The sequence below is a fragment of the Penicillium paradoxum genome (genome assembly GCF_028828445.1).
Source record: "Penicillium paradoxum strain IBT 22861 chromosome Unknown utg000007l_segment0_segment0, whole genome shotgun sequence".
NCBI lineage: Eukaryota > Fungi > Ascomycota > Eurotiomycetes > Eurotiales > Aspergillaceae > Penicillium > Penicillium paradoxum.
In genome coordinates this window covers 2,325,031-2,351,547 of record NW_026643185.1, presented here as the reverse complement: position 1 = coordinate 2,351,547, position 26,517 = coordinate 2,325,031, and the positions used below count along the sequence as shown (strand labels likewise).

The following is a 26,517-nucleotide window of genomic DNA, read 5'->3' as shown; positions in this document are numbered from 1 at the left end:
AAGAAACCGGACCAGTGATGAAAGTGGAGCTTTCAACTTCCCCAGATTTTATGACCGGACATAGACAGCTTCAATAACGTGTGTCATGGATTCCCACTCATCCGACTGGAGAGAGCAGAGTGCGGGACAGCTGTGTGCGGGTAATCCCGGCTAAAAGTCGGGGAAGGTCGTATGCCGTAGGGCTGGGCACAAAAGGGGGCATAATTCTGGTTATGAACGCCAATTGGAGTCGAATATCATGAGGATGAAGAGGTGCAACCCATCGTAACTCTTCGCCAAATAGTAGACTGCTAGACTATCTTATGTAGGTAGGTCGGTGAGAATGCGGAAAAAAAAGAGGGAGGGGGCAGTTCTCAGCGGTTAATTGTCTCCTCACCGGGGGAATTGCCCCCCCCTTCAGTTCTCCAATTTGAATTTTTTCTGCTGGATTTTTTTGGCTTGTGATTAAGCTATTAAGCGGTTATCCCGTTATGGCTTTGCCGGGCAACAGTCAATGAATTGGTCAACATAGCGACTGATTGTAAAACAATTGATATAAATCCCGATTGATTTGGCAGAAAAAGGAGCCATAGAAGTAGAGAATACCTGGCTTCATTGCAAGGAGCACGCCATCAGTGAAGTACTTGATACATAGAGACTGAGGCCCCCGGTCACACCGATTCGCCTAAAACAGCAACGTGATGTTGGAGCTTATCAAATCTTTTTTTCCCCTGCGTTTAAATTATTGAGTCACCCTTGATCCTCTGTTTCATCTTCATCTCCTTTGCTACCTCTGGTGCACCCTCTCACAATGGCTGGCAGTAAGCTAGCAATTCGCAAGATGGCTCCGTCCATCATGCAGCTGTCATCGATGTCGCGCAGGTCGATTTCGACATCGCAGCTGGCCCTTCGGGCAAAGCCGCTTCGCTCTACCAATGTGTCCCAGTCTGTGTCGCGTGTTGCTCGCCGCAACTACGCCGATGCTGCTCCCAAGCCTGCCCCCAAGCCCAAGCGCTTCAGAGCTCTGCGTTGGGCCTGGCGGTTGACCTGGCTCTCCACCCTTGCTCTGACTGGTACTGTCGCATACAGCATCTTCGAGCTCCGCCAACCCCCAGAGCAATCCCCACCCGACCCATCAAAGAAGACTTTGGTCATTCTCGGTATGTATCGGTCGCGAATCGCCGATCCCCCTACAGCTAAGCTAACGCGACTGTGTTCATTCAGGAACTGGTTGGGGCTCCGTCTCCCTGCTGAAGAAAATTGATACTGAAAACTACAACGTCATCGTCGTCTCCCCCCGTAACTACTTCCTTTTCACTCCCCTGCTGCCCTCATGTACTACCGGTTTGATCGAGCACCGCTCGATCATGGAGCCTATTCGCAACATTCTACGCCACAAGAAGGCCAGTGTTCAGTTCTACGAAGCCGAGGCTACCAAGATCGACTACGAGAAGCGCATTGTGTACATCAGCGACGATTCGGAAGTTAAGGGTGATATCTCACACACCGAGGTTCCCTTCGACATGCTTGTGATCGGTGTTGGCGCCGAGAACGCGACTTTTGGTACGATCCCCTTTCGCATCTCAATAGATGCACTGTGTGCTAATTTGGTGGCATACAGGTATTCCCGGTGTTCGCGAGAACTCCTGCTTCCTGAAGGAAGTTGGTGATGCCCAGAACATTCGTAAACGTATTATGGACTGTATCGAGACTGCCTGTTTCAAGGACCAGACCGAGGAAGAGGTCAAGCGCCTGCTGCACATGGTTGTGGTTGGCGGTGGCCCCACTGGTGTCGAGTTCGCCGGTGAACTGCAGGACTTCTTCAACGATGACTTGAAGAAGTGGATTCCCGAAATTAAGGACAACTTCCACGTTACTCTCGTCGAGGCTCTACCCAACGTTCTGCCCATGTTCTCGAAGCAACTGATTGACTACACCGAATCGACTTTCAAGGAGGAGGAGATTTCCATCCGCACCAAGACCATGGTCAAGAATGTTACCGATAAGTTCATCGAGGCCGAGGTGACCAAGCCTGATGGAACCAAGGAGCTCGAGACCATCCCCTACGGCCTTCTCGTCTGGGCCACCGGTAATGCTATCCGCAGTGTCGTCCGCGACCTCATGTCCCAACTCCCCGCCCAAGCCAACTCCCGCCGCGGTCTCGCCGTTAACGAGTACCTCGTCGTGAACGGTACCGACAACATCTGGGCCGTCGGCGACTGCGCCATTGCCAACTACGCCCCGACCGCCCAGGTTGCCAGCCAGGAGGGTGCCTTCTTGGGTCGTCTCTTCAACACCATGGCCAAGGCCGAGGCTCTCGAGCAGGAGCTGGAGCACCTCTCCGAGCGCCAGTCCCTGGCCAAGAACGACGAGGAGCGCAACCAGATCTTCGACGAGATCCGCGAGCGCCAGAAGCAGCTTCGCCGCAACAAGCAGATCGGTCCCTTCCAGTACTCGCACCAGGGTTCCCTGGCCTACATCGGCAAGGAGCGCGCCGTGGCCGATATCAGCTGGCTGAGCGGCAACATTGCCAGCGGTGGTACCATGACCTACCTCTTCTGGCGCAGTGCCTACCTGAGCATGTGCTTCAGCAGTAAGTTTCCCCAATTCCCATCAAAACATCGAACCCCCTTACTAACCCATCCTCCAGCTCGCAACCGTGTTCTTGTCTGCGTCGACTGGGTCAAGGCCCGTCTCTTCGGCCGTGACGTCTCCCGCGAGTAAACATCTCGCCCAAAGACAGTGTAATATTGCCAACCATGCTGCATTTATCCTTTGGATACATGTAATCAATGCCTCCCTTTGACATATTATCCCCATATTATGTCTTGCTATGCCCCCCTTATGCCACCCTACCAATCTTTACCCCCATTTCTTTATCCCTGTGACCGTGATAGACATCTATTTCCCATCGTCTTCTGATGACCCTGTTGGTGCTTTGATTCGTTCCTCCCACGCCCAGAGGACAAAAAAGCATTAATTTCTGCCTTTGTTTCGCTTACGGTTTTTTTTTTCTGTCGCTGGGGATGATTGTACACTATAGGAATATATAGACTTGGTTTGGGATATATATTGAACCTATTACTTTCATCTGTGGACTGGGAAGCTTTTCATATTAGGTTGATAACCTCCGGTAAACCCATGGCGGGGCTTGGATGTTACATCCGTGGATAATGCCACTCAGCTCAAGGCTCGAAGGGGTGGGAGACCTTTGACGAAATACAGAGATGTGAGTAGATGGTCCTAATAGCAGAAACTGAATGAAGAAGGCGATTCTAAGCTCCTTCTCGCCCTTTCATCTCTGGGATTTCCCTCGAATTTTATAGCTGCAAGCCTCACGCCGGGCGGGTAATACAGAACTACCTACCATGTAGGTAGGCAATGTCTATCGTGGTCGAGACAAGGGCATATGATAGTCAGAGAGTGGAAAAGAAAACGTAAGGGCAGGCTGAATATGAAGTGATTACCAGCAAAACCCCGGGGGATAGCTAAGGTTTTACAGTGTCTGAGAAGTGGGAGCATATGGTCCATGAACAATGGGAGATAGGTTATGTACAATGAGTTGATATCAAAAAAATACATATTAACCCGAGAAAAGCAAGAGGAGGCGAGGGAAGGTTTTTAAAGATGATAAGTGGGCAAGGTAGGAACACTAGCGGAGAAGGTATCGAAAAACTCCAGATCGAGAAGAGAAACAGGTGTATCGCACAGAAAGCAGGGGAAAAACAGGATGACAAAGCCCACATATCACATCTTCTAAAAGATGTTCCAACGGCTCCGCGTTTCCTTTCCAATAGGCGCACGCTCTGGTTTGCGGGCGCGGCCGTCAAGCTGTCGAATGCTTTCGATCTTTTGCAGAGCCAGCTCCAGCAGCTCCTTCTTGCGGATGATGTCCAGGTGACGACGGATGCGGGGATCCTCGCGGGCAAAGCGCTCGACCTCGGCGTCGGAGAGGTGACGTCCAAGTCTGGAATCAAGCTCGCGGGGGAAATTATAGTAGAACTCAGATAGAAGCTCGACGTTAAGGAATAGCACGGCCGTGGAGGTGAGCTTGTCCGCCACAACATCCAGGAAGATCTCTGGGCAGTGGTACTTGTTCTTTTGCGTCGCGCATTGCTTGGAACGGACGGCAAGAAGTCTCATCCTGAGGATATCTGCTCTATCCCGGAGGAAGAGGCCCTCTCGTCCTAGAAAATAAGATTAGTTTCTTGAAATAGAAGAGAAAGAGGGAAACCAACCTTTCTCCAATAAGGCAGCGCTGAAGCCACCCGCGCCTCCCTCGCCATTGCCCTCTAATACCACATCGCCCTTTCGTACTCTATCGATAAACGCAATCACGTCTTTGAGTTTTCGCTTTCCAATGGCGTCTTCCACGTGCTTCATGGCTGATTCGCACGCCCTTAGCTCTTCCTTTAGATTTTTGCCCACATTGTCTCTGCCTTTGGCCCATTCAGTGTCTTCGAGTTCGATCTCATACTTATACGGCTTGATACAATTCTCGACTTGGTCGCTGGTGCTGAAGAACCTGTCGTTCAAGATACTGGTGCACGCATCAGTAATCTGTTTGTGAGCACCAGGGTGTGATGCGAATGTAGAGGAGGCTAAAAGCGATTCCACATGGTTGTTGAGAGCATTGGCAACCACAGTTGTAGCCAATCGACCGATTCCAAGCTTAGTTAATGACGAGGTAGAGGCATCAAGCTTCCGATGCCAATACAGCGACTCTGGATCGGCTCTGGGGAGATCCTTGAGGGGATCTAATTCCAGCATTGGAGGATCTAAGTCATCGACTGGCTTGTTCCAGTAACGCTGCGCCAGGATATCCATGACCCGTTGGTCCAATTCTGATTTGAGCATCTCCCGAACCTGGGGTCGACCGAAACTTTCCGCAAATGCCTTGAATGAGTGCTTGAAACCATCAAGGCTCTCAGCCAAGTGGGATTCCGCGCTTAAGGGTCGGTCATTATATTGAACTTTAAACTCGTATGTCGCCTCTTCAAGCTCTTGGCTGATGGCGTCCCTGGTACCGGACAGGCTTGATGCCATAGTTTGCTCAAGGACATGCATCAGCGTCTTACGCAGTTTCGAAATACCAACTGAGACTTCGGATTGAGCCCCAAATTCACTTGGATGCGCAGAAAAGTAGGCATGTTCGTTCTTGAGGATGGCGCTTGTGATGTTTCCGCTACCTCTAGAGAACAGAGCTGTGCTCTGAGGAATGCGGCTAACAACACCCACGTATCCTAGCCGAAGGGGATATTTCTTATCAGAGAGGACATCGCGGCCACGTTCAGGACTGACAAGGTCCATCTTTGTAATCACACCGATAGTCCGTTCGCCCCGGGGGTCTACCCGACGACTAGCCCGGAGGGCTGCCGAGTTTGCTAGGTCCACATCGGCGGCCGAGATTGCCAAAATAACATTTGGCGGTTGAATGTATTTATCGCAAAGATCAACAATCTTTTGCTTGAGTTCAGGTGGCTGATCACGACCTGCAACTTGTATGTATCCTGGTAAGTCAATCAAGGACAGATCTGGAACGTTTGGAGAATATATGGTAAGCTGAATGGGATCGTCTGTGACGCAGTCCTTTTCAGAGACAGCAAGGTTCAAATCTGTGAGTGTGCGCTGGACTTGAGCAAAATCGGTGATCTTTCCGAGACCCAAGGCTGGGAATTCGCCATATTCTGACTGGGCATTGGGGGTGTTGACCAATGTGAGCTCGATGGGCCGCCGAGTCACCATATTGGAGCCCTTGGGCAAGAACTCATGGCCGACGATAGCCTCGAGAACCGAACTCTTGCCCGAGGATTGGGATCCAATCACAACGATCGAGGGAAGGGTAAGCGTGCCGGACTGGCCGATAGTCTGGAGAATGTTTCGGATTTCGATCATTTTGCGTGTGAGAAGCATCATTTGATCATCTGCTGCAACATCCTTCTCCGGCCGTGAATCTTCCTCTCCAAACTGATCGTAGCCGAATGCAGTGGTTGTCGCAGCAGCACCAGCAGCCACTCCCCGACTTTGTTTTGGATCCTTCCCCCCATTGCCTGACGAGTTCCCCTTTCGAGACTCGGACTCCTCGTCGAGACGGAGTATCTTTTGTAACCATTCAGGCACTTCAATATCTTCGGTCGTTTTATTCCACCCACGTTGTGTCTGATCCGCCATGTTCTGCAGTCCCTGGAATAAACTTGATGCTGTGTTCCCCGCCGTGTCCGAGGCTTGCTTGAAGATATCCATCGCATAATTTCCGGCCTCTATAATATCAAATTAGCTTGAAATTCTGCTTGGATTGAGAGTGATCCATGAGAAACATACGAGTTGCTTGATATTGGAAATACGCCAGACCCGCGACTGTTGCTCCGCCAAACATAGCTGGAACCTTGATGAGCTTCATTGCCAGCTTTGGAAGCATTCGGGCAAACGAGATCGATCGAACTGCAGGGACATTGTGGATAGAATTTGCGCCCACCGGCCATGCGCGTCCTCTAAGAGCAGCGCCACCATTTGCGCGTAGAAGGCCCCCGGTCCTTGAGCCTGCATTATGAATATGGCGAGCGAAGTGACCGTTCCGCAAAAGCGGACCCAGTCTATGGGAGAGAATCCTCCCACTCATTATTGTTGTGATTGCATTCAATAAGAGGCGGAAAGAAAAGTGGTTAATCTTGTAGATTGTCGGACCACTGACATCAAGGATAACAGCCTGGTTCCGAGGTCCCCGTGACTTGCATAAGTGGCCGCACCGCTCCCCGTAATAACACAGATCACGTGAGATATGACGTGCTGTGCGAGGGAGGTGACATTGTTCTTCTGTGTTGATTTGGGTCAAAACATTCTACTTTCTAGTAATCCGCGCAATATCTCTATTCAAATCCCTTTACTGTTGGGCGTTAAGATTGTGGTTGGACTTTGGGCATCTCACCGGTTCCCAACTGTCGGTGACTCTTTAACCCCCGACCCCACGAAACCCAATCTATTGAGAAATCTCCTTTGATCACAAGTACGACATTGCTTGGGCTATAAGCTTGACGCAACCTGCATTCTACCTGGACGTGGAATCTCAGAAGGTTTTGTCTATTTCACTCGCTTTTGATCATTTGATTGAGACCAAACATGTGTCGATTCTTGGTAAGGTTCGTCCCACAAAGTTGTGGCCTAAAACTGATATCTTGACTAGATCTATAAAGGGCGAAATGAGATCCGTCTCAGCAAACTCATTACTGAGCCGAGCCATTCAATTCTTACACAATCCTACGATTCACGTCTGAGACTGGTATGTCCTTCTCGCTGGATGTACTATAGCTAGTACACGTGGCTAGTATGGTATGTGGTACAAATCCACTAACATGGAATGTCAAGGACAATCGTCGTCCAGTGAACGGCGATGGATTTGGCGTGGGCTTCTACACAGATCCCAAATTGGGACCAGAGCCTTGCATCTTTACTTCGACCCTTCCCGCTTGGAATTGTGAGAATCTAGAGCGACTCGCTGCGAAGACATGTTCAGATTTGATTTTTGCTCATGTGCGTGCAACAACCGAGGGCGCTCTTGCCGAAAATAACTGCCACCCATTTCAACACCAGTCCCTGATGTGGATGCACAATGGCGGTATCGGCGGATGGAGCTATATCAAGCGTACGCTGGGAAGCTCACTCGCCGACAAGTGGTACCTGGGTGTGAAGGGTGGCACTGATAGTGAATGGGCATTTGCTCTATTCCTTGATCTTCTTGAAAAGGAAGGCGTAGATCCAAGCTCTGATCCCGGTCCCGAGGGCTTTGGACAAGCTCTTCTACGTCGTGTTTTGATGAAAACAATTGCTCGAATCAATGAGATGGTTCGGGAGATTCCCGAAAAGTACAATGTCACCGGAGTTGAGACACGCAGTCTGTTGAACTTCGCCGTGACAGATGGCCACACCGTTGTGTGCACTCGGTATATCAGTAGTAAAACAGACGAGCCTGCCAGCTTGTATTTTTCTTCTGGCACCAAGTGGAAGGAAGGTGAAACGCAGGGACACTTCAAGATGGAGCGACATGATAAAGGTGCTGATATCGTCCTTGTGGCCAGCGAGCCTATCACCTTTGAGCGACGTGAGTCTCTCCATTTACAGTATCTACAGACGGTTGCTAATCTAATTCACAGACAATTGGGTGTCAGTTCCAACCAACTCAGTCGTCACCATTCACAAGCAAACCGTGATGCTTCACCCAATCCTTGATGAATTCTATGGCGAGAACCTCACTCACGACCGCTCCTCCTGCTTTGCTGTGTCCAAGGGTCTGGTTAGTAATGCCCCAGGCACAACTATCTCACCTCAGAATTCAAAGGAGCCTTGCGCACCATGCACGCCTTCGACAACGAGCAATGCCATTGGAAATACCAATAGCGGCATGGAAAGCCTACGCTCCGGCCACGCTATCGAATGTGCTGTATCACACTAAATTTGATATCGAACCCATTTTTATAGAGTCATCTCTGAGGCTCAGCCGCAAAGTTAAAAGCATTGTCTTAATACGGCGTTGGGCACGAGGCAATTATGCAGGATATCCGGATCAGATTGGAGTCTATTGGTTGGATGCAAGCGTTTGGGTTGATCCTTGAGGTATTTCGGGAGATATAATTTGCAACATTGGCAGAGTTATTAAATGAAAGTTTCAATTTGCGAGAGACATCTCTCCTAACTGCATAACCTCTGTAATCTACATGCTTCGATATCAATTCGGAAAAGCTTATCCACAGTCTTCTTCTGCATGGTTCCTTCTCTCAGGAAGAACTATACGCAATACTTCTATCAACTAACATTCATATTCGTGCTTTTATCTTTACATTTATCAAGAAGATTGTGCTTCGGCGAGTTCAAGGGACTATAACGACATGGAATGTACCTTATTTTCTACATGTAGATGCTATATAACCACGTGATTGATATATGACGTAAGTCACAATCAGTGAGGTCCCCGTCCATAGGTGGGGACTCTGAGTTGGGTCTCGGCTTCTTCGCATCCTCTGCTTGGACAAACCACTCCTCATGTTTACTGTATGAGAACGGATTGCCTTTTGAACAATTCAAAATGAGGAAGACTTTGCTACTCGTTTTCATTCACGGCTTCAAGGTACGCTGGTTCTAAACACCTACTACTGAAAGCTTGGTGTTCCGAATAATTTCAGAACTCGGCTCAAGGAGACTTATGTGGTCCAGTGGTATATCAACTAATCATAGATTATAGGGTGGCGATGACACTTTCGGCACATTTCCTGAACATTTACGCGTCCTAGCCAGCAAGGCATTACCTGCAGTTGAGGTTGTCACTGCTGTCTATCCCAAGTATGAGACCAAAGGTGACCTGAAGCAATGCGTCGCGAAGTTGCGAGATTGGTGAGGCCTGCTCCAGTCTTCCGTATAAATCCAAGGTTTGCTGAATGATGATATCTCTATGTAGGCTACAAGACACTGTGATCGATCTGGAAGTTGCCAACCATACCGCATCACCCACCGTCGACCCTTCGGTCCACGTCGTTCTAATAGGTCACTCAATGGGAGGGATAGTAGGAGCAGACACTCTCCTTCTGCTGGCAGCAGAGCAGCCAATTTCTCGAAATCCGACTCCCAGCATACATCCTGAGTCCACATATGGCACGGAGCCTATCGTGGAGCCGGGTACTTTCATGTTCCCTCATGTCCAAGGAGTCCTTGCATTTGACACCCCGTTCTTGGGAATAGCTCCCGGTGTCGTGTCATATGGCGCAGAAGGGCACTATCGGAATGCTGCGACCGCTTTCGACACCTTCTCTGAGGTCGCAGGATTGTTCGGTTACGGTGGAAAGAGCAATGCATCCAAAAAGGGAGCCACTCCAGCTCCGCCTGAGGCCCAAAAAAGTTTGCCTCCCACACCTGACGCCGCCGCAACACCTTCTTGGGAAAGGTGGGGTAAATATGCTATGTTCGCCGGCGCCGCTGGTGCTGTTGCTGCTGGTAGTGCAGCCATGTACACGCAGCGCCAAAGGCTCGGTGAAGGATTTGGATGGGTATCATCGCACCTTGAGTTTGTTGGTTGCCTTGCTCGTGCCTCTGAATTGCAACAGCGTCTTGCTCGCTTATCAATTGTGAAAGAGGAACGTGGAATCGGGTGTATGAACTTCTTCACATGCCTCGGAAATGGCGCAACGAACCTGGTGGAGAATACATCAGGAAACAAAACCTCCTTTAGCCAAAGGATCATTCGGTCCAAGAACAGGACTTTCTGTTCGTTACCAGAGGAGGTGGAAAACGGGCAGCAATCTCAAAGTCCAGGACTCTTATGGACTAGGGCTGTTAATGATCGCGCTACTGATGAGACTAGTGCGCATGTTACAATGTTCCTTCCCAAACAGAACCCTGCGTTTTTCAAATTGCTCACCGAAGCATGCGAAGTCTTGGTCAAGTCGATAGATAAAGGCTGGTATCATTCGTCCACTGGATCGACCAAGGAAAGCGCTACCAAACAACGAAACGCAAAGCAAGAGACAGAAACCAAAACAAACACAAACTTCATGGATGCCGATGACGTTGTCATCGTCGGCTGAAAAGGCAAACCCTGATCCATTGAGCATCCCGCCCCAAAATCTACCCCTGTTTCATTATCACGAGTTTGGAAGATTCTACTCCGTATCTAAAAGCGTTCTACAACGAGACCACTCCTCCCCTGATCGGCAGACGACTTACTAGGATGCTGGCCCGCGTGCACTGCACGCCAACATACAGCGAATAACATACACAGAATCTCTATTCCTGTCGTATGAAGATTTATTCTCCGCAAACAAGGCAATTCCCAACTGGCCTTGATCGTCTTGCAATGTCCAGAACAAGGTGTCGCTGCTGTGTTCGCTCTGCCCAGTCATTCCGGGCGGCCATGGCCGGGATCATCATGGCGCCTTCTTTCTTCGTTAGAAGATGCGACCGACAGTGCTGATCCTGCGACTTTTTTCACTCTACTCCGTATTGACGATCACCTTGGCTAAAGGTCGCACCCTGAGCTAGTGTGACGTGGCCCTAAAATGATCGGGGTTTGGCTCGGGCCATTTTTCACCGCTGTACTCCGTTCTCCGTACGGAATACGGAGTACTCCGTAAAATGAAAGGAAGGATGCATGATAGCACTTCCAGGTTCAATTAGGCTTTCTACGTTGCCTGCAATCTTTTGCTGTGCACGATGGCGCCGAGGGTCTAGAGCCCTCAAAGCCGGATCACAGGCGGAAGAGCCACGGCTCTTCCTAAATGAACTTAGCGCTGGCTCGAAGTAGCATAAGCCAAGCCTGAGACATTCCGTATCTATGCTCTAGAGTATTTTGGACAAAGGCTACAGAGTGCCATTTACATGGTTGATCGTGACATGGACAATACCTTGCAAAACGCGATCACAACGCAATCCTTTGCGATTTTACGATTGGCTGTTACTCGAGGAGTACGTCTCTAGGGATGGAGTACGACACTCTCCGTTCTAGACCTTGTTTTGCTGAGGAGAATGCGGTTAGAAATACATGAGTCGTACCATTTTCGAGTCTTGAACTCCTTGTCTTTATTATTCTGGGTTGATGTGACCTATATACATTCCTGAAACGATGTTTTAGCGCGCTAAAATAAATGGGAACATTTCAATATTCACGAAAAGGAGAGATAACTAAGATATCATGAAGTCAATAGTCACATATACAGCGCTGGAAGAAAGAAGAGAGAGAAAAAACATTCAATGATTAGGGTGGCCATATGTCGAAGAGCGGTGATGGTGCACACTACCAGCATATTCCGAGTTATTGTCAGGGTAGACCGTAGCTCGGCGATCTTCCTCGGTGAGCAACTCTTTGACCTCCCAAGTGTTTGGCTTGACACCAACAGAAAATTCCAGGTCCTCCTTGGTGATCGAGTCCCAAAACTAAAGAAAATGTTAACAAAATCCACCACATAAGATTGAAACATGAACTTGCCTTATAGATCATCATGACAGCAAGGAGATTGCAGAACGTGGCGAAGAACAGACCATCAAGATAATGCTGCACATTGTTGCAAATAATGTCGCTGAATTGATACAAAAGAACTTGGCCAATGATGAAGACCAGCACACCAAAGGAGATGTGGCCCAGCGGCCAGCGGTCATCCAATGTGTTTGCAACTAGAAGAAGTTGCATGGCCAGATACACAGCGATGCTAATGGCATTCAGCAGGTAGAGCACCACGAATAAGCCCGTGGTATTTTGGGGACCCATTGAGCCCCATGACTTGAAAGTAGCCAGTGAAATCACAAAGGACAATGCGAACATCGCCGCAGAGGGGACTCGGATCAGCCACACTGAGAGGGCTGTGCCGTCTTCGTAGAGCTGGAAGCCCACGAAGCCGTTAACGAGAAGGCAGGTGCATAGCGCGGATATCAAGCCATTCTGCACGGCCACGAAATACGGGAACGGGCCACTCCCCGGAGGAACGACACCTGCATCAATGAGAAGAGAAAACAGAGTCAATGCTAGGTAGATATAGAAGAACGTGATGATCTCTTTACGGCCTATTGATAGTAGAAAGGTTAGTTGATTCACGCCGAGTCTTAGCAGGAAAGGTGTAAGACGGACCGACAGCAGTAAATTTGGACCTGACGTGTAGGATCATGATTACAGTCATGCTGAGCGCCATGATATGCATAAAGGATGCGGCGCCCTGAAAAATAATAGTGTTTGCAAGCTCAATATTTCGCGCATAGCAATTGGATATGATCCCCGTGGACCCGGAGATTGTCGAAGCCGGGCCCACCAAGGAGCACAAAGGCACCGGCGCCTTTTCACATATTGTGTCGAACTGACCGAATCCCATGATGCCTTTTCACTGAGATGCTGAAAGGTGCAACAACAAACAATCGGAATTCCCAGTTGCAGTGGGGGAGGGTGGACGGGTGGTCTCCACAACGACGGAGTGGGACGGTGGAGGAAATGACGGTATTTCAGTCCCCAACAGCAGCGTGTCTTTTTCTGCACGCCAGCTGTACAGTTTCACTGCGCCGATAGCCCCTGATAGCGAATGTCGATGGTAGGATCACCCCTGTCTGAATGATACGAGGGGGAAGTGTCTCAGTTCTCGACTTCAAGGTCACGAGATTAGGAGAAAGGGTAAATTGTTTTTCCGTTGCCAGGCCTAGCGTGGTTGCTAGGCTCTTTCATGGTCCATCGGGAGCACTAGAGCCAAAGAGGACTAGTGCGGAGTACTCATGTGACTCACGAGTTCGGTTCCGAGCTCGGCCCCAGCCGAACTATTAAAGAGAAGGTTAGTAGAACAACACACTCCGTACTCCGTACTTCCGTTGAGATTAATTAAAAAAGATTGCTTATAGTCTTGGCTGCACACTAATCAAGGTGTACTCCGTACCGGAATCTACGTTGTACGGCAATATATCAGTTATACATATCCGTACTGACTCCGTACATTGTACTCCGTATTGTACATGTAGCTACTGGTACCAATCGGTCTCCACAACCCGATGGGCTTGTCCTAGGATAAGACTCGGACCATCCATTGCACAGCCAGGGCCAATCGTATTGGACTACGGAGTGTGTGGGATAGACTAATCATCAGTCGGAGATTTGATGGGATTGAGCTTATTTTAGGCTGGCCGTCTTACCTGTGTTTTACTACCACACTTTTTCTTTTGTTTATGTTGTACTCCGTATTCTTTTTCTGTGTATAGTAAAGCCGACTACCCGCGCTAGGCATGATTTGTAAGGGTACGGAGTACGGAGCACGGAGTATAGATTATCGAATCAAACCTCCAGGGCAGCATGTGGACTGACCTCTTGTCTCCACGCAATCTGCTGGGTAGTTGTCGCACCATCGCTTTGCGGTTGCTCCTGGGGTTGGTCAATCTAAGGCCTCTTGACAAACAATCTATTTTGTGTAGATCTATTTGCTCTTCAGATCAACCTGCCCCATTTGGCAGATTGCTGTTTCCCACTAACACGGTCCTGCAGAGTGTGGATTTGATCTGACCACTCTGTACGGAGTACGGAGTAGAATCGTTCCTATTAGCAAGGCGCCTATTCCGTCACGGATAGTGGGTCTCACCAAGAGCACCCTTATGTGCACGGAGTACATGTGGCATGTGTGTACAAAGTTTATGTAGTGAGGTAAATAGAACATACATGGAACATACATATTGTACGGAGAGAGGTATTTCTTCGGATCAAACGATAGTGGGTCGGCTTCCGAGCTCTTCGGGATCTAATTGAAAGGTGTTCCCATATGTCTAGGTCGTAAGGGGCATTCCTACTGGGTCCTTCTTTTGGTCCTGGAGAATCAAAATCAAAAGAGAAAGCGCTCTGACCTTATGCGAAACCCCATTTCCCATTTGAGGATTGATACACGAAGCATAAATATCACGAGCACGGCGAAAACGCAAAGCCGCTTCCCTCATACCACAGATCGGAGACTTTTCTTCCGATCATTTAGTCTGCTGCCATCCACGCTACTACCTTGAACAACCTTGATCGGCCAATCTCTTTCCTGAACTAGGGTAAGATCTTCTTCATCTACACGACTTGGCTTCCTGTATTCAAATTATAGTCTGGTTCTTCGGACAAGTTCTAGGACCAGCCATGAAATGCTACAACGTACGACATCGGAGAGAGAGTTTGGACTCCAGATAAATTGTACTTTGGTGGCGATTATGCTTCAAGGTCAATTTTCCTGTGGCACAGAGGCTGAGACGCAAACCTCCTGGGTTAAAATTCCCAAAAAAAAATACATCGGCTTAGATGGAGCCTATCGCCCGGACAGCCTGACACGTCCTTCCTCCGATTGCCAACAGGCCACCCGGGCATCTTATATGCATGATGTAACCGCTGTCACCAGACGTTCTCTGCCAACGGGAGAAATCCTCCATGTTCGTCTGACTAGTTCAAACGAAGTACTGCCAAGATTCAGGCTAGTACGGAGTAACCTGATCTAACTTCTTACACGGGATTTAAAAGACTGCCGGATGTTGTTTTTCTCATGCATGAAGATCCCGACTAGCGCCACGTGTGAGTTGAAGAAGCATCAACGGCTGCGAGGAACCATGTCGATCTCCCATCTACCCGATGTTTCGTGATGCCGCGTCATCGGCTCCCTAATAAGCTAAGAGAAAGAAAATAGATATTAAGATCATGGAAAATAACGAAAAAGAATAAAAAAAAGAATAAAAAGAACATGCCGGGTCCTAACGGTCATACATCCAGATTAAATCACTTCATGCAGGACCCGCTTTCTGGACAAGGATTTTAGGGGGGTAAGGATGATGGTGGGGGACGATGCCGTGCAGTATACAGCAGTACTGTATACTGCATATTTACCAGCTCCCTCAGTGGGATTATTAAAACTTTTTTTTCCCTCAAGGCTTCTACCTCAATGCCCAGATGTTTCCATTTAATTTCCATTTAATCTTTTTCTCGCGTTTTACCTGTTCCCACCTCGCCCTGAGGCCTGCTTCGGCATCCACTCTAGAAAGCAAACCTCTCTACTTTATCAAGCCTCTGCGCATCTATATTCTTCTCATATTCCTTTCATCCTTGATCAAATTCCACACCTCTGACGCAACTCGATTTGTTACACGGCCTGCTTTCCATTGACTTTTGCCGTTATATCTTCATCTCGCCATCACAGCTGGCCAGCTTCACAACCTATCCCCCTGGTGGGATCGAAATGTGCAACCTTTTCAAGAATTTCTACATATACTCCACCTGCTCCAATCCTGCCGCCCACTTCCTGCGCACCGAAATCGAGGGAATCAAAGACAATAGCACTTGCAAAGACAGTCCACACGACCGATTCATTGTCGTGGTGGGAAAATGTCTACTTTGCGCGTCCGCTCGGTGACCCCCATTGGAATCGACACTTTGGCCCTTCGAAATAATAAAAAAAAAATTAATCACACCTGAAACTCGGACAACGGCTTTTTCTCAAACTTTCTCTCTTTCCCTCCCGCTTCTCCTGCCCCGTCGCTCTTGGCGTGGAAGACTCCATCGCCGACTATTCGGCTACAACCGACACTCCGCATGGGAACGCGATTCTCTGGGAATATTCCAAATCATTTTATGCGGCCATGATGAGCATTGCTCCAAAAATCACGTTCTTTTATTCGAATTCGTGGGGGCAGACCGCGCTGGTTTAAACTTTTCTTTGAGACTGCATTTTCCGATATTCTGGAATATTGGCGGGTTTATCTCCATGTCTATTGGCCTCAGGATGGACCGATGTCTTCCGGTTTTATTGTATTTTGTTTTCCATTGTCTTTCCTAGCGTCTGCTTCTTTGGTTCGGCGTTTGGGGGTATTCCATCTTGGAGTCATAGACGAGTGAACTGATTTTTGGGCTACCCAATTTGGGGATTTGTGTTTTTATGGATCACTTCAAACCGCTTGTTCTACTTTTAGATTGCCTGTATTATTATGACCCCATGAACTCTTTGCTTCAGGATGAACAGGAAAAGTACACACATCACCAATGGGACATTGGTTTTTTTGAAAAAAAATATAGTTCTAGGATCACATGCATGGAGACCGCATCCACACGAAACGGTTTTTTTTTCCTTCTCTTCGAGTGGTTTCGGATAATAGAAAAATTCGGATCCGAAACTCGACAACTAAGCAATTAAATCGATTAGACCTAGGTCTTCACTGCGCGACGTGGTTGTTCTCTTCTCCAATCCCGCTATGTCTAGGTAGGCCAAGGGGGAAAGGGGGGTTGCCCCCAACGCAACGCGGAACAAAAAAGAGAACGACTCCAAAAAAATTAAAAAAAAGGGAACATAAAACATACAAAAGTATGACAACCAAGAGACTTGAGCAGTACCTACGGTGTATGTCCTATATTCGACCGTTAAATGCAGCACTGACGTAGCTTCGTAGTAAAAAAAAGTCACTATCTACTAAAGCAACCTCTCGTGCAGCTTCGGCTGACCCTCCAACGGTTGGATATCCTCCCCGATCGAGCCCGTTCTATGCGATAGGACGCTCGGGAGTATAAAGGATAAGATTCCTTTTTTGCGATTTGCTGGAAGCAACGCAATTAATCTAAGGGACTAACATTCCGTTAAAGAAAAAGCCGAGGCGCATTTATGCAATTCCACGCAATCTCGCAATCTCCGTGCGCTCCGGGGCCACCGATCCAGAAGTAGAGCTTCAACGATGTGCACACTCCTCTCCATGCAGGGATACTGGTACCCTCCCAAGGTGCTTTTTTATAAAAATCCCCGAGTCAGCTTCCGCTTTCGTCTAGACTTGCAGGGTCGGATTTTACCTTATATCCTCCCCCCCTTATTTAAACGCCAATTGTTATAAATTATTGCTGAAATTATAGTCCAATATAAATACATGGTGCCATATGAAACTATGGCAGCCTAGGTTTAGCACAGGTCTTACATAGCCCCCCAACCACTACCTCCAAGTAAGCAGTTTAGGGCTCCCCGGGGCTTCCTGGGCGTCCCAAGGTCACCCGAAGAACCCGAGGTGATACGGCTGGTAGATGGCCTTCCGAAACAGGGACCCGCGGTCCGTGGTAACTCGATTATTCCTTTCGATTGTTTGGAACGCTAATTCCTGGTCGATTCGACTATAGCATAGAAGCCAAGCTTGGAAGCCTGAAGTGGTGCTCAGTCCCCTTCGCACATGCCGGGTTATCCCCCTCTCCACCGAGACCCCCCACTCATACCCTAGTTACTTCGTAGAAGGAATGGAATGATTATTTAAATTACCTTTTGTTTTTAATTCCCGCGTAAGGCTGCGCATGTTCCAATCAACGTTCTAATATCATAGCTATTGCGTAAATCCATCGCAATTGGTTAGGAATCCCATAAATGAACACGGAAAATAGTTTGGTGGTCAGTGTTGAATGAAGATTGGATGGCGTGTCAAGCGCGGATTGGAAACCGAATCAAGCAAATCACGGACTAGAATATAGAATGCTGATGTGATGAGAGCTATGAGCACGCTTGCCAGAAGCCAGTTCTTATTATGCCACCCCTGAAGATTGTGGAAGCCATGCCGGCGGCTGGATCGGGTAAGTGGCACGGATAATGATCTGTAGAGGCTAAGCCGGGGTAAGGGGTACTTTGTTCGATATATACATGTAGCTTGATACTTTTTATTTGCTGTGCTTGGAATCTTAAGCAAAAATTACCGACTCCAATGCCGTTTTATATTATGGCTGCGTCCCTGGTAGCAAATTAAAGGTGCACGGTCCCTGCATACATGTAGAGAATCATGTACCTTGATGTACTACATGTAGAATGAACCCTGATATCTCTCTATGGAGGACCGAGTGCTCCGTAAAAGCTTTTCTGTTAAGCAACTATGGGCTGATTATTGCACATGTCCATCACTGCCATAGGTCATCAGTTCGATGTGCGGATATTTACGGACGGGCTCGGGGCTCTGTGCTTGTCAGTAGCCACGATTGTGATACTGGCGGCATATATCCAAGGCCATCACCCGGGGGCCTGATCCTTCGGAGAAATCACGCATCTAGGCCTTCATGACTCGCTGGTATCTGAGAGCTTCGTTGATTCGGCAGAGTCGAACATTCAAACCAAACGAATATGTAATGAGTATATTGAAAGGGGTTGCGCACACTTGTCCCTACTTCATTTGTCGTCGAGCTTCACCGGATATTGTGGCGGCAACAAGATTAGTTGAGCCTGGAAGCCTTGCGATTCGTTAATATAACCAGTCAAATGAATATTTCTTATTGGATCGTTCTTCCCTTCTTTCCCCCCTCCTTTGACTCTTAAAAGTCATACCCAGGTTCTAATATAACCACCCCCAGTGCCTAGCGGGGGCTGCTGATCATTTGCTTGATTTGATTTCTAGCTCCCAACCCTGTCGGAGTACTCCGTGATAGGTCTCGTGTATATATGCACGGGAGGGAGACAACAACCGTGTTTCGAAGTCCAACAGCTAGGATGCCTTTTGAGGGCAAGTAGATACATACGAAGTACTCCGTACATGTATCGTTTAGGAATGTGTACTCCCAGCAACCCAACATCTCCAACCTAAACCCCACTCACGGCCCTACCTAGGTAGTTGACCACGTGTGTTCACTCGTCCGTGACTCCACGTTTCGAACTTTGGGCAGGAGATGTGACATAAACCCTGTTCACAACGTCAATCCCAGCAACACTCCAGACATGATCAAAATCCAACCCCAGACACTTCAATCCAAAACAATATCACTCAAAGGCACTGTCTACCTACAAAGTAGGTACAGTTTGTGCCTCCTTCGAGAATTTTTCGGGTGGAGTCCCGAAGCCACAGCCGGCTATCCACCTTCCCAAGAGGGTCTTGCCCGAGATAGGTACGTAACTTCCAGATCGATACTCCCTATGGGGCATTGATAGAAGCGACCGATCGGCAGTAGAAGCAAATCCCGGTACTTCGATCAGCCGCTGGGTGAAACTTTGTGTTTCAGGCTGTACGGGCTGTCGAGCTCAACGTGAATATCAATTGTCTTGTCCAGCACGGAGATAGGCCCGTCTATGATATCTACACATTGTATCATAGCACATGACATGGACGAATCTAACCCTGTAAAGTATGTGATCGCTTCCCAGTCGATCGGCATTATATCTCGAAATGTGTGCTGTCGCGTGGAGATCGAAGTCGACGTTCGTGTCGGTCCCCACACTTCCCGTCCTCGTGGAGCCACAATCCCGCCAAGTGAACAGACTATAATATCAGCATAGAGCATGTTTGACCTGCCAGATATCGCAGCGACTCCGGAAGCGATATTGATGTAGCTGTACATATAGTCGACTCAGTCACATAACGATGTTAAACAGATACAGCCGCCTCCATGGGAAATCCCATTGCCGGGATTCCGCTTGACACCCACCTATCCACGCCAAGTGAAAGATCTGATGACCCAAGACAAAGCCCCGGATCTCATTGCTTGGAAATGAATGCCGAATCGTTAGCCCTCGTAGCCCGACGATCCGCTCCCTTTTCGCAAATTAATTCCGCGAGGGTGGGGCTCGTTTTGGGTTTTATGCAGGGGCTTTAAGGTGTGTGTGGGATACCATGTGTCTCGAGGGTTGGCGTCGAAGAACAGGTTTTTTTCCAGAGGAATCATGACTATGTTGCGTTGAGCTTAGGGTCTTTGGTGGACTCCGGTACATACAAGGTTGTGCAGCATGCATATAACATGCCATAGTATTCTGTATAATATATGAATTATGGGTATGTACGGAGTTCTGTGGTAGATATAACCCCATGAAGTATATGGAGTGCATACCGAAATTTATAGTTGTAAACAGTGATTGATGTCTAATAAAACAAGTAATACTGGCATTCCAATACCAAGCAACAGACGACAAATAATAGTTCCTCCTTGGATATCTCAAAGTAAACGTACCGATTAAAACGAAAACAACCCCATATATATACAAATTCCAATTTGCACAACAGCCGAAGAATCCACAAGTCACTCACGTTCAAATCTCTAGAACCGCACTTCTGGTCGAATAGCAAGCCGTTTGTGCACAACTGGAGGAGGAAGAGGAGTATATCTCGGCGAAGGTTTGCACGAGACCTTCCGTGTCGAAGAAAACGGCAAAGGGGGTAGATCACCAAGATGCAAGCTCAGAATCGAAGATGCCCGTTTCCTATCGAAGATTTGACTTTGACGATTCTCTGATCTGGAACCAAGCGTGGAGGCTGATGATGTTGGAGTATGGCCTGATTTGTGCTGTGGTAGGCAGGAGATCGTTATCAGACTGTGAAGGTGGTAGAATGATTCTTCTTCTTGTTCTTCTTTCCGCTGCTCGGGCAGGGGGTTGAGCGTTTGTGGCTGGGATTCGGCTTTGAGGACAGGCGTAGATAGCGGAGTGATGCTGCTCGATTTATGGCTCAAGGAAGCTGCAAGGGCAGCTAATTGGTCCACGATCATATCTGTGTCGTCGTATCGGGATGCAGTGGCCATGGTCATGTCTGGTATATGTGACTCTATCTCTTCAAACTCGAGGTCTTGGAGGGTAGATGTCGAATTTGATGTTTCTTCTGCGTCGGATCTTCGTCGTCGGATCCACAGCTTGCGTAACAACAGGAGAAACATGATGGCTATTGATATAATGCCCGCTAAAGAACGAGAATCAGGATATTTGTTCCTTAGGATTGTTCGAGGAAAACTCACAACTCAAAAAATTGTCAATATAATGATCTTAAAAGTGTGACTTGATAGCATTCGCTTTATCAGGTCTCTCACTGCGAATTGAATATCAAATAGATGTGAGAGTGCCATCCCAGCCACTGATATATATGTGTTGCGATCAAGGCATACGATCTGGTACAACCATTCAGTTCCTATGGAGCACGAACCCGAAAACCCCGTGCCATATTCAAACCAGACTGAAGCTGAAACATCATCCTGTATCCGAGCTGAACATTATTTTCCCAAAAAATTAGACCATCGAAACTCCAGCTATTACAGGTATGACTAGAAATTTGTACAAGGTAAGCTTAGAGATTACTACCTCGTCGAGGCGCAGCAAATCCGCAAAAGAATACATACAATCGTCTTCAATAAGCCCAAAATCCGAATGAAGTTTTGTAGATACATCATTTCCTAGGTCGGACATTTGCAAACGGATGTATGAGTTGATTCAACGCATTACTTGAGAATCGATCCAGTACCAACCCTATTGTTGTGTTAACGTTTGAGTGAATTCGAGTGATCTTCTTATTCCGTTTGTGAGCTGAGGGATGTGTGGATCGGAGCGTTGAGACCAGTTTACAATGGGACTGGGGATTAAGATTGCGCATCCGGAAGATTTAGTTCACTTTTAGGGATGTTGTCTGGAATTGAATCTGTCCATATGCTAAATCAAATCTCACTGCGGTCGGATCCATGGCATACTCGGATATTGCCCTGGGCCACAATTCAATGTGACTCCAAACCAAATCTGCAAAACAGAAATAAGATCAAATAGGCAATCACTCCATTTTCGGATCCCGCACCATGCAGTATAACTATCAGCAATTAGCAACAGCATCCAACCGAATCCAACCCCGGTTCAAACACCACGACATCGAAATGGGACGTACCATGCAAGCATCCTCTCCATCCCGACAATCCATCTCCTTACTCATATGGAAGCCCATACGCTCATAGATCGCTACATTGGGCACATTCTTCGAGCTCTCGAGATAACACTTCACGCCCTCACGATCCGCCTGTTTCGTGACAGCCTCAAACAACAACCTCCCGACACCCTTCCCCTGCACCTCGGGGCTGACTGCAACAATGTTGCAGAAATAGTATCCGCGCGGATCATCCCAGATAGCAGCCTGTGCCTCGGCCTGTCGCTGCTTCCAGATCCAATATCGGTTCGTGCGCAGCCCACCGCGACCCAGGTACCGGATGTTGTTGAACAGCTGGTTGAAGGAGAGTACCCAGGATTGGTACCAGGAGTACCAGCTCTCTGGTTGCGCGGGTGGGTGAGGCGCAAGCCAGCAGGAGACACCGAGGATTGGAGCTGGGTTTGGTGAGGTGTTCAGTGTCTTTGAGTCTGGTACTTGGGTTTCCTTGGCAACCTGGAAGATTGCATTCTTGATTCCCCAGTGGCAGCGTGCTGCAAGGGAATCGTAATTTCTTTGCTTGTTGAACTATACGTGGATTATCTCTCGACAGATGTAACTGTCGGTCCAGTTGACCGCGTTACGAGAGAGATCGATGTTAGTCCGGTGATGACGAGAATGTGGGTATATTCTATTTTTTCACTTGTTTTTCCGTACTTATCTTTCAACATACCGTGGATGAATCGAAAACCCACTGGGAATAGGGATCGTCTGCAAATGCCCGCTGAATTACCTCGATGGCGCCGGGGATATCGGCCTCCGTAAGAGGTACAACTTCGATAGTCATGGTCGCGCTTTGTGGAGCTGATTGGAGGGGAGAGACTTCAGATGCGAAGGATCGGATGTAGCCCTACGCCCCGCTTTGTCGAAGTATTGATGATGGCGCTGTGAGGATGGACCCGAATATAGTGAGGTCGATTTGTCTTTTTCACCAAGCTTTTTCAGCAAGACTGATATCAGAACTGCTCTTTGCTTGACTGCATCTGGTATACGATGAACGCTTAACTCACCGAACCAATCAGTGGACTCCGTACTCTGTCTCAAAGTCCCGTAGGCTAGGAGCGCAGGATCTAGCTTTGTAAGTCTCTGGAAGATTGACTCAATTATTGCAAATGCTCTAATAGCAGACCAAATCGAAGAGATAGAAAAGGAAGAAGATCTGGGCAGTTGGAGAACTAGATGTGGGGAGAGCTAAACCACGCAGGGCAGTTGGATCCCGTGGAACGATGACACATCAGGCGTATCAGCCCCAACACAACATGGACATGGCATATACGGTGTACTATGCAAGCATTCTCAATCATGCCCATCAATTCCATTTGGTCATTTATCGTTGGCCAGGTTCAATACTCGGGATACCGCATGCTTCATATATTAAGTACTTGAATAATCATAGTTCAGTGCTATAGCATGTATCAATACAAAATAATGCGAAGATATGACCTATTTCGCCTTTCACCCCCCATCAACCTAAGAAAAAGTAAGAATATCAACAACGACCAATAAATATAGGACAACCGGTCCTGCATAAATCATGACAAAAAAAAGCTGGTGAGTAGAGAACATCCGTTACCAAATATGACTCCAGAAAGAAGGAAAAGAGAAGGGAGAGCCGGGTCTAAAGGACAGTATCGCTGTAAAACATGTGCCTGACACCAATCCCGATATGAACAGTCGCGTAATTTCATGATTCAAACATCGTGATAGATTTTAGGTAAAACAATATCACTGGAAATGATCTTCCAGTCGCACCCATTCGCGAGGCACGTCCATACTGCGGTTGATGCGTCCACCCGGTGTGAGGGGTACATCAACGCGGCCACGGCCACGGTCATCGTCCTCGTTTTCTTCGTAGAAAGATAATCGCGAGAAGTAATCTTCGAGGACGGCCTCGCGGTCGTCACCGACAATGGTATCGTACTCTGGGGGCGGAGTGACGAGCGGCGGTGCGGGAGGAACATCTTCAAAAGCAGGTGGAGCATATGAGGGTGCGCGGAGCAGATGCATTGGGCGGGGCGGGGTGGGGGTATTGCGGTCGTGTGGTGGCGTTGCGAGGTGTGCTTGTGGGGGTCGGGCGAGGCCACCGGAGCCGTTGGTGAAACTGCGCGAGAAGGCGTGGCCCGTTGAGTCATGGCGACCTAGAGATGCCAGAGGAGAGTTGCCGTCTTCACGATCAGATGACGCTAGGGAGACCGCTTGCTCTCCGGGTGCGAGAGGGGCACCGGGACATCCGCATTCGAATTCTTGAGCTGGAGGGACGGGGTCCTCGGCCGGCGTTGTATAAGCCGGCAGGTAGATATTGGCCTGGGTGGCCTTACAGGAGAGGATGTGGAAAGGTGAATCGATGGAGATTTCGAAGTGTCTTCGTTTTGTGGGGTCCCTCTCGTCAACCTTGGATAGACGGAGGACAATCTGCGTGATTCGGTTAGTATAAGTAGAGCCCGAGAAGCAAGATATTTAACGTACTTTGATCCAGTGATTGATCTGGATATTCTCATATGTGGTATCGAAATGCAGCCGCTGGCTCTCGTCCCGGCCCTTCATTTCGTGGCAGCTAGGCAGCTGCACATTGAATTCCATTTCAGTTGGACCGACACCAGAATCATTTGACAAGTTGCCCAGCAAATTCGTCCGATTCCGATTCACGATCTCCTGCCCTCTTGCGGCAGCGGCGCGGTGATCCCAATCGATGCCACCACCTGCGGTAACACGCATGGAACTGCCAGGATATGTGCTCACACTATTGGAGTCTGCCCGTTTTTCGAAAAGCAATACTTTTTTCGCTGGCTGCAACCGGTGTACGCTCTTGTCTGCCGTCCAATGCTGGATGTTCTCCGTCACATAGACCTTGATTCGGTGGCACTCCACTTTTGCTAATGGAGTCAATTTGAATGCAATCGGGATCTGTGAGCCGAGCGGGAAGGATTTCCCCGAGATGACGATATCATAGTGAAGTTGGTCTTCCCAATTCCGTGAAATCGCAATCGGTTCGACTTGCTCTAGTGAGCCCTCAGCGGGAGTACGAATGACGGGAATCTCCATGGTGCCGAGAAGATTGGGTCGGAATGCACCTGATCGTTCCACCATTGCCTCCAGATCATATCTGACAGAGCCTAGATCGGTCTTGATCGTCTCTGGTAATGACCCATCGATTGGGAACTCAAAGCTGTACAAATAATCGCCCACGGGGAACATGCGGTAGTTGCGCTGGGGTTGGTTTTGGGTGGTCGGGGGCTCGTTTTTGCTGAAGCTGCGCGAATGACCGCGATTGGCTTGCAAAGAGAGGCGTTTGACTTCGCGAGTGGTGGGTGGGGCGAGGGTGGCTGTGGAGTTGCGATTTGAAAATAGCTCTCGGGTTGTCATCGTGACTCCCTCCTTGCCTGGTGCGGATGAAATCGGTTTGGCGTGTTGGTAATAATGCGCACCATAATCATTTTGCATGAGCGCAGTATCACCGTGGTTGAAATAAACCACTCCATGGGTAAAAAGGTCCTTTTTGTCGTGGAAGTGAATCTTCTTAGGCGGGATACCTGGGGGTACATTAGTTCATATTGGAGATATACCGGAGTTTCGGTGAAGATTCGCACCATCTGGCCAGTCGGTCTGAGCATGGCCGCGGAAGCAGACCGAGATCTTTTTGATCTTTACACATTTGGTAACTTTCAAATGTATCTGTCCCCGCAAGATCGCGGACTTTTTACTGCTCGGGTCATGTTGATCATAGCCTTGCAAGTAAAGAACCGGCTCTGTAAGGGCGATACCAACAGAGATACCACTCCCTGTGGCGACAATCTTCTCATTTCGCAGCGGAGCAAATGGAATGGTCGCATCGACCGTTGAAATATGGTGCTCCGGTACGGGTTGAGGCAGTACCTCTGTAGACGAGGACTCGAATCGCATCTCGTCCAAATGGGCCGATGTCGGCGACAGTATAATCTCCGAGACTGGTCGTGCACGACGCGGAGCCGGACGTTGCAAAGGCGTCTGGATTCCAGACGACCGCAAGCGAAGGAATCGCTTCGCGTTCTCACGTGAGCCTGCCAGCTTTCTTAATAATGAGCCTCGGCGACTCCGTTTAGACTTCTCCTGCTCGCGCCTTGCTATACACACTGTTTGGCGACAAGCCGACCGTGTGATCCAATTGGATATCGATACTCCTAATGACGGAGGTCCTGTGAACTCCGAATGCGGGGTGGGGTTACTAGAGGCCGACCGCGAGGATAACTGCGCCGGCAGAGGAAGGATGTTAGCATGTATCATGGTGACACTTGGTTTGTCCGGTTGCCCATTGGGCATTGGGAAGAAGTTCAATAATTAAATCTCTGTATCCTTTGGAATGTTGCAGTCGCCGAATTGGGCAACCATGGAGGCAACGAGGCTCAAACAGATCTCCCACAAGAAAGGGAATACAGAGCGCAG

General features: G+C 48.6%; 8 protein-coding genes across 8 annotated transcripts; 3 read left to right on the top strand and 5 right to left on the bottom strand.

The window, feature by feature from the left end:
- Positions 1-790: 790 nt before the first annotated feature.
- On the top strand, positions 791-2,703 carry N7457_008426 (uncharacterized protein; the record flags this gene model as incomplete). The annotated part of the gene is made up of 4 exons (XM_057179469.1): positions 791-1,139; positions 1,204-1,542; positions 1,601-2,572; positions 2,630-2,703. 4 exons carry the CDS (start codon positions 791-793, stop codon positions 2,701-2,703), a joined length of 1,734 nt encoding a protein of 577 aa, XP_057027855.1.
- A 1,032-nt stretch (positions 2,704-3,735) lies between these two features.
- N7457_008425 (dynamin-related GTPase MGM1) lies at positions 3,736-6,598 on the bottom strand (the record flags this gene model as incomplete). The annotated part of the gene is made up of 3 exons (XM_057179468.1): positions 3,736-4,166; positions 4,218-6,239; positions 6,301-6,598. The coding sequence occupies 3 exons, from the start codon at positions 6,596-6,598 to the stop codon at positions 3,736-3,738; spliced, it is 2,751 nt and encodes a 916-aa protein (XP_057027854.1).
- Positions 6,599-7,095: 497 nt separating this feature from the next.
- On the top strand, positions 7,096-8,425 carry N7457_008424 (glutamine amidotransferase subunit DUG3; the record flags this gene model as incomplete). The annotated part of the gene is made up of 4 exons (XM_057179467.1): positions 7,096-7,110; positions 7,160-7,255; positions 7,342-8,074; positions 8,127-8,425. The coding sequence occupies 4 exons, from the start codon at positions 7,096-7,098 to the stop codon at positions 8,423-8,425; spliced, it is 1,143 nt and encodes a 380-aa protein (XP_057027853.1).
- Positions 8,426-9,055: 630 nt separating this feature from the next.
- Positions 9,056-10,547, top strand: N7457_008423 (esterase/lipase family protein; the record flags this gene model as incomplete). Its single annotated transcript, XM_057179466.1, has 3 exons — positions 9,056-9,097; positions 9,212-9,360; positions 9,425-10,547. The coding sequence occupies 3 exons, from the start codon at positions 9,056-9,058 to the stop codon at positions 10,545-10,547; spliced, it is 1,314 nt and encodes a 437-aa protein (XP_057027852.1).
- Positions 10,548-11,706: 1,159 nt separating this feature from the next.
- Positions 11,707-12,818, bottom strand: N7457_008422 (chitin synthase export chaperone; the record flags this gene model as incomplete). Its single annotated transcript, XM_057179465.1, has 3 exons — positions 11,707-11,892; positions 11,945-12,516; positions 12,581-12,818. 3 exons carry the CDS (start codon positions 12,816-12,818, stop codon positions 11,707-11,709), a joined length of 996 nt encoding a protein of 331 aa, XP_057027851.1.
- Positions 12,819-20,464: 7,646 nt separating this feature from the next.
- N7457_008421 (uncharacterized protein) lies at positions 20,465-21,076 on the bottom strand (the record flags this gene model as incomplete). Its single annotated transcript, XM_057179464.1, has 1 exon — positions 20,465-21,076. One exon carries the CDS (start codon positions 21,074-21,076, stop codon positions 20,465-20,467), a length of 612 nt encoding a protein of 203 aa, XP_057027850.1.
- An 878-nt stretch (positions 21,077-21,954) lies between these two features.
- On the bottom strand, positions 21,955-22,885 carry N7457_008420 (GNAT family N-acetyltransferase; the record flags this gene model as incomplete). The annotated part of the gene is made up of 3 exons (XM_057179463.1): positions 21,955-21,990; positions 22,066-22,626; positions 22,772-22,885. The coding sequence occupies 3 exons, from the start codon at positions 22,883-22,885 to the stop codon at positions 21,955-21,957; spliced, it is 711 nt and encodes a 236-aa protein (XP_057027849.1).
- Positions 22,886-23,823: 938 nt separating this feature from the next.
- On the bottom strand, positions 23,824-26,358 carry N7457_008419 (arrestin family protein; the record flags this gene model as incomplete). The annotated part of the gene is made up of 3 exons (XM_057179462.1): positions 23,824-24,510; positions 24,565-25,628; positions 25,686-26,358. The coding sequence occupies 3 exons, from the start codon at positions 26,356-26,358 to the stop codon at positions 23,824-23,826; spliced, it is 2,424 nt and encodes an 807-aa protein (XP_057027848.1).
- Between the last annotated feature and the right edge of the window lie 159 nt (positions 26,359-26,517).